Genomic DNA, 18,243 nt, shown 5'->3' on the forward strand with positions numbered 1-18,243 from the left:
CACGACTCATCACCAGTGATAACTGAGTTACAAAATGAGGATCGTTCTCATACATTTCCAACATTTCTCGGCACCGAAGCATTCGCATGTGCTTGTGTTCGTCGGTCAACACTTTTGGGACGATTTTGGCACACACCTTTCTCATGTTCAAATCTTCGGTCACAATGCGGAAAACGGTTGTTTTTGAGATGTTTAGAGTCTGTGCTATCAATTGAAGGCTCAGCCGTGTGTCAGAGTTCAAACAATCGCGCACACGCGTCACATTTTTGTCGACTCTTGCGGTTGATCGCCGTTCACTGCGAGGTTCGTCGGTGATCTGCTCTCGGCCCTCAATGAACGACTTGTTCCATCGAAAACTTGTTATTTGGACGAGCAATCATTCCCAAAGGCATGCTGAAGTAATGGAAACGTTTCGGTGTCGGACTTCCCAAGTTTAATGCAAAATTTGATAGCGTACCGTTGCTCTATAGAATGACCCATTGTGCCGTGTTACATAAACTCAAAACGGGGTTGACGGAAACGCACGTCCTGACTACCCGACAGCTCGCAGCCAAATGAGACAAAAGAGTGTTTTGAAGCTAACACCCCCCTCCACTTAGCCCAGCAGGTTACAACACGCTGTGGTGAACCATTGCGTCAGAAAAAAAAGGTCGCATTACTTATGGAACGCACTCTGTACGTACAATGTGACAATTATTGAACTGTACGAAAAAAAAGTAAATCAGTTACAAACTACGGCACGCACACACTTTATTCAACATGTAAACGTCACTACAGATATTCGGATTAGTTCGATACGCCTGCCATCACTGGCGATGTTACGGCGTAGACGAATAGCGAAATTCTGCATGAACAGCTGAAGTGTCGGAATATCGATGCTGTCGATAACCTCCTGAATGGCTGTTTTCAGCTCAGCAATGGTTTTAGGGTTATTGCTGCACACCTTCTCTTTAATATAGCTCCACAAAAAGGAGTCGCATCCGTTCATATCCGGAGAATATGGCGGTCAATCCAGGCCAATGCCAGTGCTCTGGGTACCCCAGAGCCAGAATGCGGTCAACAAAGTGATCCTCCAGGACATCAAACACTCGCCTGCTTCGATGGGGTCAACCTCCCTCTTGCATGAAATACATCTTGTCGAAATCAGGCTCACCTTAGATAATGGAGAGGATATCTTCTTCCAAAACCTTCACGTACTGTTCGTTAGTCACAGTTCCATCAAGGATATCGCAGCGATTACACCGTGACTGGACATAGCACACCACACAGTCAGCCGTTGAGGATGAAGAGACTTCTCGATTGCCAAATGAGGATTCTCAGTCGCCCAAATGCGCCAATTTTGCTTATTGTCGAACCCAAGCAAATGAAAGTGGGTTTCGTCGCTAAACCAAACCATACAATTCCTATGATGCACCACGGCCAATTGCGCAGTTTCAACGTCCTAACGCAAACCGTTCAGGAGTTGCGATGATTTTATTTCATGTATGTATGGCCTATGTGTCTAGCATAGTGGTAAAAAATTTCTCTATAATCAATCTGTCTATCAGTGACGACCATATTAAAATCCTTGCAGTAGTTCCTGAGATTAGCCTTCACGTGCGGACAAAAAATGCGAGGGTGGGGGGGAGTCTAACCTATACTAATAATGTATAAAACAGTCATGTCTGTTGTCTTTGTACATGTTAATCTCCAAAACTACTTCGGGAATATTCATGGGTTTTTCGCAGGTAACTTCAGCATAGTTTGAGGCATCGTATAGGCTTTAGTTCAACAAAATCGGATCGCGGGAAAAATTATATCGTTATTTCAAATTTTAGTAAACCTATCATATCTGTCAGCGTCTCTATCTAAATACAGTGATCTCCAAAGGTACTATGTGGACTTTTATGGGGTTTTCATTAGTAACTTGAGCGTAGCTAGAGGCAACGCATAGGCTACCTTTCATTAAAATCTGATCATGAAACAAAGATGTGCATACATGTTGTAAAAACGTATGTATGTATGTGCCACATATCCTCCGATACAACTGGACGGATTTCTACCAAACTTGGTAAACATGTCAATGTCTGGAAAGAATCGCTGTGGGAGCCACCTACCTAACAAAGAGGTAAGGTGGAGGCGAAAAAGAAGTGTTGGCTACGACGAGCGAGAACCCAGACTTTTATTCATACAGTAATTTACAATAAGAGTGCTTTTGACTTGCAACGAATTTTACATATAATTTCAAATCTTGTCAAAAAAATTTCTCGTTTACAAACTACACAAAATAATGAAACGAAAAAACTTTATCGCTTACCACGTTTTCACTGTTCATGCTGCAAAACTGTCACACTAGTTGTGATCTCTTATTTTATTACTTCTTTAGTATTAACTGTATTCGCCACTCGTTTTACAGACGGTGTTCACATGTAGCACTGAACATACTTGCAAAATTGTACGGAACATAGTTCAGGAGATCTGTGAAGCGCTGAGATGCATGCAAACTGCTGCATGGTGCGTGACCTTTTAATTTATTACTTCTTTGATGCAAACTCTATTCGCAATACAGTAGACAGTATCTACATATGCCGCTGAATATGCCCACAAAATTATATCACTGTACAGCACAGAGAGAGGGCAAGGAGGAAACGGACAGAGAAAGGGAAGAATAGAGATGGACAGGGAGAAGGGGTAAGAGTAGATAGATATAGAAAGGAAAGAGGAGAGGATGGGCAGAGAGGTTGGGGGGGGGGGGGGAAGGGAGGAGATGAACAGAGACACGCGAAGCAGGTGATGGACAGAGAGAGGGACAGGAGGAGATGTACAGACAATGGGTGGTTGCAACAGAGGGACAGAGAGAGGGTGAAGGAGGAGATAGACAGAGAGGGAGTGTGAGAGGCGGGCAGAGGAGATGACAGAGAGAGAGGAGGAAGGAAGAGATTGACTTTAATAGAACTGAAATAACTACCTAGCCAGGCAACACTGTGTACTCAGCTAGTTTGTAATACACACAACAACAAAAAGTTTTGCATCACCCCGGTTCCAAGAACTCCTGAAGATAGACGTTGACTGTGAATACTGTATGACAGACACAGTCCCTTTGACTGTTCAGAGATGTCACTATACCCGCCCAAAGATGCAAACAACCATGCATGAGCAGCGCCTATTAGACGGAGGGCGTCCGACAGCTGATCAGTTCCAGTCATTCCACCAGGAAGGAGGTACACGACTCGTGTTGTCTGTAGTTCAACTATGCCTAGACGGTCAATACCGTGGTTCGATTGCGTCCAGGAAGGGCTCTCAACAAGGGAAGTGTCCAGGTGTCTCGGACTGAACCAAAGCGATGTTGTCCGGTCTTGGAGGAGATACAGAGAGACAGGAACTGTCGATGACATGCCTCGCTCAGGTCGCCCAAGGGCAACTATTGCAGTGGATGAACACCACATACAGATTATGGCTCGGAGGAACGCTAACAGCAACGTCACCATGTTGAATAATGCTTTTCGTACAGCCACAGGATGTCGTGTTACGGCTCATACTGTGCGCAATAGGCTACATGATGCGCAACTTCACTCCCGACGTCCATGGCGAGGTCCATCTTTGCAACCACAACACCATGCAGCACGGTGCAGATGGGCCCAACAACATGCCGGATGGCCCGCTCAGGATTGGCATCACGTTCTCTTCACCGAAGAGTGTCGCATATGCCACCAACCAGACAATCGTCGGAGAGGTGTTTGGAGGAAACCCGGTGAGGCTGAAGGCCTTAGACACACTGTCCAGCGAGTGCAGGAAGGTGAAGGTTCCCTGCTGTTTTGGGGTGGCATTACTTGGGGCTGACGTTCGCCGTTGGTGGCCATTGAAGGCGCCGTAACGGCTGTATGATACGTGAATGCCATCCTCCGAACGATGGTGTAACCATATCGGCAGCATATTGGCGAGACATTCGTCTTCATGGACGACAATTCGTGCCCCCATCGTGCACATCTTTTGAATGACGTCCTTCAGGATAACATCGTTCGACTAGAGTGGCCAGCATGTTCTCCAGACATCAACATTATCGAACATGCCTTTGATAGTTTGAAAAGGGCTGTTTATGGACGACGTGACCCACCAACCACTCTGAGAGATCTACGCCGAATCGCCGTTGAGGAGTGAGAGAATCTGGACCAACAGTGCCTTGATGAACTTGTGGATAGTATGCCACGACGAATACAGGAATGCATAAATGCAAGAGGACGTGCTACTGGGTGTTAGAGGTACCGGTGATTACAGCAATCTGGACCACCACCTCTGAAGGTCTCGCTGTATGTTGATCTCTGTTCCAATTTTCTGTACAGTTCCCGGAATTCTTGGATCCGAGGTGATGCAAAACGTTTTTTGGATGTGTGTATATATAGAATAAGAAGATATGTATAAATCTATATATTCTGGTAACAATACTTTTGTGTGGTTCAGTGGCCTGATGCCAGTCTTTCTGCTGGAAGCCTCTTTGGCGACTTGCAAGTCACCCCAGTTTTCTAACCGCGTCCGAGGAAAGGCGTCCTACAGTTTAACTTGAAGTGCGATCCGCGTTTTGTTCCTGGAGAATTTACACGTCATTGAGAGTTGAATGTTTGGTTAAAAGGCAGACTGGTAAACCATGATCCGACTGTGATTCGACCCCTCGACTACTTGACCTCCTGGCAGGTATTTTACCGCTAGACTAGTAGGCTTGATGTAGATTCTGGTGCTGATCTCTAGATTTGTGACAGCTCTTTACTGTTTTTCCTGGCAGATACTGCCTCCTATTCAGCTGACCAGAACGTAGCACCCATCACTCCCACGAGATGTCACTCCAAACGCCAATTAAATGCAGGACAGATACAAGTACATATATTATACACTATTAGTAGCGATAATAAATTAATGATCCGTACAGTTATATGGATCAGTCTACCAGTAAAATCCGAATCAAAGTACCTCCATCAGTTAACGGTATTAGCCTGAATATACAGACGAAAACTGCGGCGGGGACTTTTATTTTATAATATGTATAGATAGACAGGAACATATTAAAACCTGTTAACTTACATCTGCACACTTTGTTTTCATAAAGCTCTTCGGACAATACATTAGCCACCCCTCAAGAGACACAGTGGTCGCTTTGGAGCATTGCTGGTACCAGGCGGTCATGTGACCCTCCAGCCATGGTGCAAGTGATGGTAGTAAAACAGCGTGGACGTTCCAGCCCGTTGAATAGAATTAGCGTTCTAAGATCGGTCTACATAAAGACGTGAAAGATGGGCATAAAGCAGTTGTCGTGTTTTGTCCTTTCTATGACCACACAGTGATTGACTTGGCACAATTTGCAGTCTGATACAAACTGAGATGAAGTCTTCAAACGTGAGCTGGTGTATTCTAGATATGTTTGTCTGTGTTAGCATTGTTTGTCCTCAGTGTCTTGTATGGAGTCCTCAGTTGTTATCTTTGCTTTCTTGTTCATGTGTTGTATGTGTGTATGTCTGACTTGTATCTTTTTACGCATATAACGTCTCTAAAACTGTTATTTTTAGTGAGAAAATGTTTTAATGATAATGGATTACTACTTTTTCTTATTATTTAGCTTTTTGTGTGAGCCGTAGTTAAAGTTCATTAATAGAATTTGCGACTGATAGATTTTCTGAAGAAGAGAAATTTGTTAACATCGAGTATAGATTCAAGTGTCAGGAAGTCATTTTTGAAAGTATTTGTATGGAGTGTAGCCATGTACGGAAGTGAAACGTGGACGATAAATAGTTTGGACAAGAAGAGAATAGAAGCTTTGAAATGTGGTGCTACAGAAGAATGCTGAAGATTAGATGGGTAGATCACATAACTAATGAGGAAGTATTGAATAGGATTGGGGAGAATAGAAGTTTGACTAGGAGGAGGGATCGGTTGGTAGGACATGTTCTGAGGCATCAAGGGATCACAAGTTTAGCATTGGAGGGCAGCGTGGAGGGTAAAAATCGTAGAGGGAGACCAAGAGATGAATACACTAAGCAGATTCAGAAGGATGTAGGTTGTGGTACGCACTGGGAGATAAAGAAGCTTGCACAGGATAGAGTAGCATGGAGAGCTGCATCAAACCAGTCTCAGGACTGAAGACCACAACAACAACAACAGATTTTCGTTGGGTTCATGCCTATAAACGTAACGTTCCGTTTACTAAGTTGCCACAGGATTATTTCACTGAGTTTGTAATGAATTATGTCAGTTAATAATACTTTCTGCCGTAGCTAGCATAAGAGCATGATTTTAAAATCATGGGATAACACACGTACGTGGCTAGTCCTAACACACTACGTCGTAGACAGACATTATAACATAAAATTCCCGTGCTATCTCTCACCGAAAACAAATAGCAAACAGTTTGGATTAACTTCAGTTCTCATTTAGTTATCTCATACTATTTAAGTGTGAAAATAATTGTAATGGCTCTTTGTTACACATAGCCAGTCCAGCAACATATAAATTATTTAAAGTCCACCTACTTGGAAAAAATTTCATAAAATATTGGCTGGGTCGGGTCCGCCTAGTTCTGTGAAAGAAGGTGTTAGTATTTGTTGAGCGGATGTAAGGGCTGCTGGAAAGACAAAGGTTTAAATTCAATTATGCTGCTTAATGGCAGTGATCTGCTCTATCAAGCAGTGCTACATTGTTTTGCTGTTGGCCTGCTATGAAATGCTGAAATAATGCAGATATTTGACACAGGGCACACAAAACTACTGAATAAAGGCGTGAAATTACCAGTTTTAAAAAATTATCTGTTTTAACGATTAATTCATTACATATACGGTTACAGATCTGATGTGGTGACGTAAGCTATTAGCACATCTACAAGAACCAAAGAACAAGAGACCAAAGTGACGAAGAACAACAGAAGAAGAGCGCACATTGTCACCTCTATATACAAAGAAAAATCATTGATAATAATTCTCATTAATACAGTTTACCGTAATATGTCCACACGATGCATATCGTTTGTGATTCAGTATATTAATATGTTTTACAAAATGAATTACTTTAAATAACACGTTTGTCATAGCTCCACATGACGTGTGCCAATTTCAAACAGCCACTTATATTTCATCGAACTGCATTTTATGGCAACGTACCGTGACGCCACACGTTCATGTTCGTCATACCTGTTTGAATGCTCGGAATGATTTGTTTGTTGTTGCATATTGAGTGCCTTGTTCATTTTTATTTTTATTTTGTCGTTGACTTTCTCTATCAAGTTTACATAGCACACATTTTTACATATATTTGTTTGATTTCCTGCAGCTTATTTTTGTATTAGTCCTCACTGACTGGAGTTTTATTCAACCTGTGTAGTATGTATAGGCTGCCTACTCGTCTGTGTGCTACACGATGGTTTGAGTGTTTGCGAACTGCTGTGCTGTGATTTCTTGTATATGGAAAGCTGATGTTTGTTGTTGTGTCTATGTATTGTAATGTCTGAAAAATTTAAGTTCTTGTTATTAACTGCCGCGAATAAAAGACAGTCACAACGTTTTCGAAAGTTATTACATTAGCGTAGCAAACGATAGTTAAAGAATAAGTAACAAATAAGTGCTGACTTTTTATCTCCCCCTTTGCTAATTAGTTAATGCGATAGTATGGCCATGTTCACATATGCCTAATGGACTTAATTTTGGATGATGCTTTCGTCGCCGAAGAAAATTTAACCGGTTTATTGGAGAGAACTGTATAACCTTCTACACTTTTTAGTTATTTGCGTATTGTTTAGTAATTAAACAGTGTCATCACTCACATAATAAACAAAAGGAGTACCACATTACTCAAAGGTCCACAACAAAACTAATGGGAACAACCCAGAAATTGATAAATACGGCCACCAGCCTTATAGGGCACTATCTGCCCATTACCCGATCAATAATGCGGACGGCAATGAGTACACTATCGTTTGGCTGTACGTATGGTAACAGAAGATTGACACACGTTTCTTACAACACAATACTTTACAAAATAATAATTAATAAACAAGTAAATTGTCTCAGCTATATTAATTTGGAAAAAAAGGTATTTAAATTAGTTATTAAAAGATAAATGATTGAATGGAGTTAAGTCTTCTGTTGCGACGATAATTTACGTAACCCAATATTAATGTTTACTTACTTGCGTTAGATTCGTGGACATGGCAAGCTACGTACTGTGAATATGTTGCAAATAATATAAACATTTAATGGATTCAGTTAACAACTGTTGGCTTTTAGCAGATTGAAGACACGGAAATACGAACCATGGCAGTACACAATAGTACTATTACTACAGACACAGATACGAAACATGTAACTTAATTTATTCTGTAATTTCAGACTGACAGACTTACTTTGATTTTAGTTACTTTACTTTATCTTCAATCAATTAGCAAGAACGGCTTTGCCCCTAATTATTAATGACCAGCACTCATAACTTATTGGGGGTTCATTATTAATTACTTTCAATTATCATTTTAGCAAACAAAATGTGGCAACAATTTTTTAATATGTTTCGTTTAGCTCTTTAGACGACACTCGGGTATTCAATAACTGGACAGGAATGTGTCCCAAAGTAGGTGACAAAGACTGAGGATAATGACAAGATTAGATACCAGCCATTCTTACGTACAACACTCATTATTGCAATAAATTTCACTGAGAACGTCACTATTATAATGCCTCACAATGATTTACAGAATAAAACAAATGTATAGTATTTACAATAAACATAACGAGCAAAATGTTTGGTAGCACATATATATATATATATATATATATATATATATATATATATATATATATATATATATATATATATATAATCATAGTATCACATGTGTCCCACATTCTATGAATCTATATTGAAAAGTCCAGAGTCAAGGAATGTCAGAAAGACGAAAAAATATACAAATAAACACAAAACATTTCATAACATTGTTACACCAGTACCATGACAACTCAGTTCCACTATCAGTCAAATCGAAACAAAATGGAACGTTACCTAAACCAAATAAACGTAAGTTACACAAAAAAGATCGTCAGATCGTCAGGTTTGCAATTAACTATTAAGCTAACCATATTTTCGTGTCAGCATTACAAAAGCGATCGTGGGCAGCATATCGTCTTGTATATGATACACCAAGAAGAAGAAAAGGAACACATTATTTACAACAAATTTTTCAACGCGTTTGCCATAAGTACAGCATTTGAATACTAATCTTATAATTAGAGTCTCTTTTCCTTTTAAGTTTAGCTGAAACGTACCTCATTTTCAGTATGTGAGTCTTTGCATGTTAAAAGTACTCTGTTTACACCTCACATAAGCAAACATCATCTATGTTGCTGAAAATTAAATTTTTCCCATAACTGGCGACTGTTCAATAACGCCGTATTATCACGAGGGACGGAACGGCTCAATGCAGGCATAGTGTTTTTACATGCCCCATCTCGGCACGACGCGTCTTTTGTTCATTAACGCAGAGGCACTGTAAGAACGACAACCCGCATTTCATTCTCATTCTGTAGCTTCCGAGTAATCTCAGAGGAGTCCATCATCAGTTATCACAGCAGAATACTCAATACTGTCCATATTTATGTTGAACAGATGTCTCGATTTGCCCAGGAAAGTTCCTATTTTTGGAGTCCAGTCCCCTTTTCCCTTTGACATGAAAACCTAAATGGCCCGTTTCTTAGAAATCAAATCACGTTCTGTATTATGTAAGGCTTCAGCGAGTACCTAGGATTGTAAAAGTGTCTATGTATACGCAGCAGTTTGTCATTCTTCAACAAATAGAGAAATTGAGCAGAGAGAAAAACTGTCACTGATAGTCAATGAGTACAAATGTCTCAGCACTTCTCATCCATACATGTATCTTATGCAAATATCTCTAATATTGTGGAATTTTTTATCTCTTCCCAGTAAAAACACAGCAGGTTGAGCGTTTGCTCTGTTTGATGAATAAGATACGGACTTCACTTTATTGACCACGTACAACAAACACAGCATACTGTCGGCGATAGAAATGCTTTCTCCAATTGGGTTTTTAAAACTGTGACATCATCCGTTGATCCCCAGCGGTAATCGCTGAACATCTGATTTAATTTCATTATTACATTAAGATAATATGAACGAACGATTCCGTTTAGAAGAAGGAATGAAATAGTAAGACGATGTTCAGAAATAAGTGGAGTTATTTGCTTCTACTGAATAAGTTTGAGTGTTACTTATTTGCTGGAATCACACTCAAAAATGTTCAAATGTGTGTGAATTCCTAAGAAAATAAACTACTGAGGTCATTGATCCCTGGACTTACAAACTACTGTAACTAACCTTTGCTAGGAACAACACGCACACCCATGCCCGAAGAAGGACTCGAACCCACAGCGGGAGGGGCCGCGCCGAATCTTACTGCCTGGAATAGAATAGCCTTTAGTTCTGAGTCTCGCTTCCAACAGCGTACCGATGACTAAGAAAGACGTATCTGGAGGCGTGGTGAGATACTTATCTGTCTGTCACTCACCATATGGCCCGACAACCAGGGGTGAAGGTCTGCGGCGCCATTTCATTTCATACCAGGACTCCATCCAAGGCACCCTTACAGCACAGAGGTATGTCGACGATATTCTACGCCCCATTTTGTTGCCCGTGTGAGAAACCATTCTGGTCTTACATTTCAGCAAGATAATGCCCGCCCGCACACGGTGAGAGATTTACACCTTGTCTTCGTGCTTGCCTAACCCTATCTTGGCTAGCAACTCCTTGGATACCTCCCCAATTGAGAACGTTTGGAGCTTTATGGGTAGGGCCCTCCAACCAGCTCGGGACTCTGCCAGTTGAACAGAATTTGACACGATATCCATCGGGAGAACATCTCTACCAACCGATGCTTGCATAATGACCAGGGGTGGAACAACGCGTTATTGATTTTCTCAATTTGTGAATCTCTTTCTCTTGAATAAATCATTCCACTTTTCTGAAACCGCAATCTTTGCTTGTATATGTACGCCACATCTACCGATTTCCGTTCCGTTCGGATATCTGCTTCGTGATGCGTAGGCCTTTTTGTCATTGGGTGTATATACCGGGTGTCCTTCCTATTAGTCGTCAGGTGCATTTTCTTCGATGTTTCAACAGAAATTTGCGATGTCGTTTTTTCTGTGTTAACTAGAGTCATATGCTGCTCATGATGTCTTTCATGCGACGCCCAGGAAGCGTCGGTTTGTTTTCCGTTACGAACAAAACAATTATTAACGCGAATTTTACGTGTCTATTCGATAGAGGGCTACAGTATTAGTCCAGTGCGGTAACTGTTTTATTGATATATATTAACAGGGACAGTAAAAGAGCAAGAATAATCAGTACCCTAACAGCTTCTGAGTAGTACTGCTGCTTGGCAGTAGCAGTCAGCGGGGACGAAGGCGGTTGTATGCCTGTTGGAATACTGATTATTTTCCGTGCTTTACAGATCGACTATCCCTGTCTGATCGACAAAACGAATATCGTCCTAGACTTATCTGGGACAGCACTACCGAATGGGCATGTAGAATTTCGGGTTAAAGATAATTTTGTGTGTCACAAGAAACAAAACGCTTTCTTCCACCACCTCACACGAAAGATGTGACGAGTTGCATTTGTTTTGGCTACCTCCAGTCACTCGCTGCAAAAACTAAATTGCAAATACACTCCTGGAAATTGAAATAAGAACACCGTGAATTCATTGTCCCAGGAAGGGGAAACTTTATTGACACATTCCTGGGGTCAGATACATCACATGATCACACTGACAGAACCACAGGCACATAGACACAGGCAACAGAGCATGCACAATGTCGGCACTAGTACAGTGTATATCCACCTTTCGCAGCAATGCAGGCTGCTATTCTCCCATGGAGACGATCGTAGAGATGCTGGATGTAGTCCTGTGGAACGGCTTGCCATGCCATTTCCACCTGGCGCCTCAGTTGGACCAGCATTCGTGCTGGACGTGCAGACCGCGTGAGACGACGCTTCATCCAGTCCCAAACATGCTCAATGGGGGACAGATCCGGAGATCTTGCTGGCCAGGGTAGTTGACTTACACCTTCTAGAGCACGTTGGGTGGCACGGGATACATGCGGACGTGCATTGTCCTGTTGGAACAGCAAGTTCCCTTGCCGGTCTAGGAATGGTAGAACGATGGGTTCGATGACGGTTTGGATGTACCGTGCACTATTCAGTGTCCCCTCGACGATCACCAGTGGTGTACGGCCAGTGTAGGAGATCGCTCCCCACACCATGATGCCGGGTGTTGGCCCTGTGTGCCTCGGTCGTATGCAGTCCTGATTGTGGCGCTCACCTGCACGGCGCCAAACACGCATACGACCATCATTGGCACCAAGGCAGAAGCGACTCTCATCGCTGAAGACGACACGTCTCCATTCGTCCCTCCATTCACGCCTGTCGCGACACCACTGGAGGCGGGCTGCACGATGTTGGGGCGTGAGCGGAAGAAGGCCTAACGGTGTGCGGGACCGTAGCCCAGCTTCATGGAGACGGTTGCGAATGGTCCTCGCCGATACCCCAGGAGCAACAGTGTCCCTAATTTGCTGGGAAGTGGCGGTGCGGTCCCCTACGGCACTGCGTAGGATCCTACGGTCTTGGCGTGCATCCGTGCGTCGCTGCTGTCCGTTCCAAGGTCGACGGGCACGTGCACCTTCCGCCGACCACTGGCGACAACATCGATGTACTGTGGAGACCTCACGCCCCACGTGTTGAGCAATTCGGCGGTACGTCCACCCGGCCTCCCGCATGCCCACTATACGCCCTCGCTCAAAGTCCGTCAACTGCACATACGGTTCACGTCCACGCTGTCGCGGCATGCTACCAGTGTTAAAGACTGCGATGGAGCTCCGTATGCCACGGCAAACTGGCTGACACTGACGGCGGCGGTGCACAAATGCTGCGCAGCTAGCGCCATTCGACGGCCAACACCGCGGTTCCTGGTGTGTCCGCTGTGCCGTGCGTGTGATCATTGCTTGTGCAGCCCTCTCGCAGTGTCCGGAGCAAGTATGGTGGGTCTGACACACCGGTGTCAATGTGTTCTTTTTTCCATTTCCAGGAGTGTATTTGCCAAAACACCTGAGACAATGCGCCTGACGACTCTTAGGAGGGATACCCTATATATGTGACGGTTTATATGATTCCTTTAAGATACCCGTTTAATTTCTACATCGTATAAAAAGAAGGGAACTATGGTAATACGTTGTTGAGGTAATTTTGAAAGTTGCGCACCATGGATATCGAAAGAATTATTACATTTACTGATGTAAGGAGTAAAATACCAAATAAGGTAATGTGAGAGCCTCAATGAGTCTTTTAAGACAAGTGTGAGTATATTATTTGTGTCCACAAACTATTTGGATAGAAATGTTTGTAGATTTATTGGACTGCCCTGGTAAAATCCTCATATTCAGCCTCAATGCACAACATCTTTGAGAGGAAACTGAACGTTAAATGCTTGCCAGATGATACACTCCAAAACTCAGTAAGCCTCATTCACCTTGTTCTAAGGAGAACTGAAACAAATTCCACATTACTTTTAACAGTATTTAGTAAAATGAGTTTACTGAAGATAAAACGGACTAACAGTAACCACACAGCTGCTTACACGCAACAACCAAGAATAACGACGCTGAACGAGGTGGCGTAGTTTCTAGTACACTGAACTCGCATTCGGGTGGTGCACTGTTCAAATCCCCGTCTAGACTAAATCGCTCTGGGTAATTGCCGAGATGGTTCCTTAGAACGGACACGGTCGATTTCCTTTCCCATTCCTTGCAATGTCCCGAGCTTCTGCTCCGTCTCTAACGACCGTGATGTCGACGGGATCTTAAACCCTAATATTCTTTCTTTATTTCCCACTAGCAATGTTGATACATCGACTTTATGCTCATGGTATATGTCCAACCATTTTGGGTTGAAAATGATAGCCTTTCGGATTCCGTTTTCCTGTACACCTAGCTCGTTACGTACAGGTGTGACAGCCGTGTGCATGTCTCCACTGTCCTGTTGCAGCCTGGGTTCCTCCACGGGCGACCTCAGCGTGGAGGCGGCGCAGCTGGAGCGAGCCATTCGCAACAACGACACGGTGCGCGTCAAGCGGTTCCTCGAGCTGCACCACGACAAGTTCCAGGTAGGTCAACAGCGTCTCTCACGTGGATCCGCATTTAGGCTTACACTCATAATCATACAATGCCTGACAGAAAAGATGCAGCACCCGGAAGACACATTCGGGTGAAAATGTAAGTTCGTACACTGGCACACCATCCGTGGGTATGTAAATGGTTACAGTTCCAATTCCCAGCCACAGCTGTAACAGCTGTAACTGCCTCCACAGTGCGTTAATACTGATCGTATTTAGTGTTGTTGTCAGACCTCGCGGGGTGTATAAACAGCGGCATATGAGTGATCACCTTATCATCACCTGTTTGAAAGTGGCCTCATTGTGGGTCCCCATTTGGCCGGCTGTTCGAATGATCCAGTATCCAGATTTTTGGGGCATGCAGATGTGACAATGGCCCAGTGTTGGACTGCATACTCGTCAAGGTTCCGATCGACCAAGTCTGACCGCAACAAGGGCGGATCGCCGTACTGAGTACGAAGCACACAACACCCCTTCACATCTACGCTTGCCAGCTGAGAAGCAGTAATGCAACAGTCTGTGTCATCCCGCACCGTTGGTCGAAGACTGGCAGCAGCCGGACTGGACAATTAGCGTTCGTTGAGTACGCTGGCGCTAACAACACAACACAGACCGCTGCATTTCAAGTGGAGCCGTGAACAAGAACCGTGGACTTCTGATGAATGGTGTACCTACTGAATTCAGCGACGAGTCCGTGGTTCTGAATAACCCCGGTTGACCGTGGTGGTGGTGGTGGTTAGTGTTTAACGTCCCGTCGACAACGAGGTCATTAGAGACGGAGCGCAAGCTCGGGTTAGGGAAGGATTGGGAAGGAAATCGGTCGTGCCCTTTCAAAGGAACCATCCCGGCATTTGCCTGAAAGGATTTAGGGAAATCACGGAAAGGTTGACCGTCATCGACATTTATGTCGGCTATCTGGTGAGAGGTCTCATTCTTTTTTTTTTTTGGAGAGGCGAAACGGTGTTACTCCTGGCGCACTGGAGCAATCAGGTGTGACTTCAGATGACGGCAGGCAGTGACTGAGGAAAGTCTAAAGTGTGTCCGCCTGTATTATCTCTCATGCAACAGGATCGTGGTGCCATTTTTCAAAATGTTAATGTGTGTCCACACATAGCACGAGTTTTCATGAACTGTCTGCGTCATGCTGAGGTACTTCCGAGATCCCATGATCAGTCCCCGTAAAACGTGAGGGGCCAGTTCGGACGTCAGCTCCATTCTGGTGGCAGTATCATGGAAGCCAAGGACCAGATAGCAGTTGTGGAATAGCTTGCCTCAGATGATACACCGACTGTATGACACCATCAGTGCATCAGTTTGTTCATCCAGGCCAGAGGGGATGCATCATCATATTTACTAGGTTGGTGCATAAGTACGTAGTTTTTGGTATGGGTCTCTTTATGGACTGTCATTTTTATTTGTAATTGACTGTTGCTATTTGAGTTTCATATTGTCATTTTGTCATCTAGAGACAGTGAGTGGAGCTGTTGGCGCCAGAAAATGCAGCGCCAAATGGAGAAATCGGAACAATTCCGACATTTTCTTCGCTTTACTTCAGTAGAGGGGTGACCGCAGCAGAAGCAGCCTGAAAGGTTTGCGCCGTGTGTAAGGATGATACCGTTGCACAGAGAACGGGACGGAAATAGTTTTATTGTTTTAAGGAGGATCGTTTTGACATTTGTGACTCTCCACGTTCAGGAAGAACTTTGGGGTTTGATGAAGGTCGTTCGAACGCATTAATCAGCGATGATCGACGTCAATTTATTCGCATAAATTGAACGTGATGAACTGTGACCATTCAACCATTGTGAGAAATTTGGATGCATTGGGGAAGGGCCAATAATCGAGTGTACAGATACCGCATACCCTAAGTCAAAATCACAAATATCAGCGGTTGGTGGTCATATGTACACTACTGGTCATTAAAATTGCTACACCAAGAAGAAATGCAGATGATAAACGGGTATTCACTGGACAAATATATTATACTAGAACTGACATGTGATTACATTTTCACCCAATTTAGGTGCATAGATCCTGAGAAATCACTACCCAGAGCAACCACTTCCGGCCGTAATAACGGCCTTCATACACCTGGGCATTGAGTCAAACAGAGCTTGGATGGCGTGTACAGGTACAGCAGCCCGTGCAGCTTCAACACGATACCACAGTTCATCAAGAGTGGTGACTGGCGTACTGTGACGAGCCAGTTGCTCGGCCACCATTGACCTCACGTTTTCAATTTGTGAGAGATCTGGAGAATGCGCTGGCCAGGGCAGCAGTCGAACGTTTTCTATATCCAGAAAGGCCCATACAGGACCTGCAACATGCGGTTGTGCATTATCCTGCTGAAATGTAGGGTTTCGCAGGTATAGAATGAAGGGGAGAGCCACGGGTCGTAATACTTTTGAAATGGAACGTCCACTGTTCAAAGTGCCGTCATTGGGAACAAGAGGTGACCGAGACGTGTAACCAAAGGCACCCCATACAATCACGCAAGCTGATACGCCAGTATGACGATGACGAATACACGCTTGCAATGTCCATTCACCGCGATGTCGCCAAACACGGATGCGACCATCATGATGCTGTAAACAGAACCTGGATTCATCCGAAAAAATGACATTTTGCCATTTGTGCACCCAGGTTCGTCGTTGAGTACATCATCGCAGGCGCTCCTGTCTCTGATGCAGCGTCAAGGGTAACCGCAGCCATGGTCTTCGAGCTGATAGTCCATGCTGCTGCAAACGTCGTCGAACTGTTCGTGCAGATGGTTGTTGTCTTGCAAACGTCCCCATCTGTTGACTCAGGGATCGAGGCGTGGCTGCACGATCCGTTACAGTCATGCGGATAAGGTGCCTGTCATTTCGACTGCTAGTGATACGAGGCCTTTGGGATCCATCATGGCGTTCCGTATTACCCTCCTGAATCCGCCGATTCCATATTCTGCTAACAGTCATTGGATCTCGGCCAATGCAAGCAGCAATGTCGCGATACGATAAACCGCAATCGCGATAGGCTACAATCCGACTTTTATCAAAGTCGCAAATGTGATGGTACGCATTTCTCCCCCTTACACGAGGTATCACAAAAATGTTTCACCAGGCAACGATGGTCAACTGCTATTTGTGTATGAGAAATCGGTTGGAAAGAAGAGGAGGGAATAAAACTTCAGGTTGTTGGGAGCACTTGACGCAGTTATGAAAGTACCGGGTGGTTATCGGAGACACTCATTGGCGCTTGCAGAATGCCTACAGAGATTTAGCAGTGAACAAAAGCTCGGCGAGTCATTGGGCGAGCCGTCTGTCATCATCGCAACAAGATATCCCGCATGCCGGCCGGCCGGCCGCACACAGCTGTGACGCCTGCAAAATTGGAACGTGCGGACACACTCATTCGAGGCGATCAACGGATCTGAGTCAGACACCTCAACGATAACGCAAGGCCTCACAAAAGTACGCGCATCCGAGAGGAGCTCACGAAACTTCATTAGGCTGATCTTCCATATCTTCTCTACAGCCCGCATCTCGCACCTTCCGACTTCCAAGAGTTTGATCCAATGGAGCATGCCGGGAAGCAGTGTGTGGATGATGGGGAGGTTATTAGTGCAGCAAGTCGTTGGCTTCGACGTCGACCAGTAGAGTGGTTCCATGCGGACATACAGGCCTTCCCAGTAAGGTGGCTCAAGGCCGTCGCATTAAACCCAGGTTATGTTGGGAAATTGGGTTTTGTAGCCAAACGAGTAGGGAATAATGTTGTCTACAGTAATCCTAAATAAAACCAACGTACTTTCCAAAAAAAAAAAAAAAAAAAAAAAAGTGTTGCATTTCTTACTAAGACCCCCGTTTAAACACCAAGTATTTAAGTGGAGCAAAAATGAATGGAGAAACATTATAGTGACGATAGGGGCCGCAAATGGTAAACCCACTGACACAAGAGACTTACATAGAGGACAGATTGTTACGGCCCCCACAGGGGATCGACAGCCTCGGAAGCTGCGAAACTGGACAGCGTGCTACTGATGTGAGCATCGTCTACGCATCATCACAGAACGTAAACCG

The 18,243-nt window shown here is 44.1% G+C and overlaps 1 protein-coding gene across 1 annotated transcript in view; it reads left to right on the forward strand.

Moving 5' to 3' along the window:
• The window catches only part of LOC126455984 (uncharacterized), a gene marked incomplete at its 3' end in the record, with an annotated part of 1,226,620 nt that overhangs the window by 357,237 nt on the left and 851,140 nt on the right, over positions 1–18,243 (forward strand). Inside the window, exon 3 of the mRNA XM_050091741.1 lies at positions 14,059–14,176. Coding sequence (XP_049947698.1) covers positions 14,059–14,176 — 118 coding nt within the window. The remainder of the gene's footprint in view (positions 1–14,058; positions 14,177–18,243) is intronic.

The sequence above is a fragment of the Schistocerca serialis genome, chromosome 2, assembly GCF_023864345.2.
Source record: "Schistocerca serialis cubense isolate TAMUIC-IGC-003099 chromosome 2, iqSchSeri2.2, whole genome shotgun sequence".
Taxonomy (NCBI): Eukaryota; Metazoa; Arthropoda; class Insecta; order Orthoptera; family Acrididae; genus Schistocerca; species Schistocerca serialis.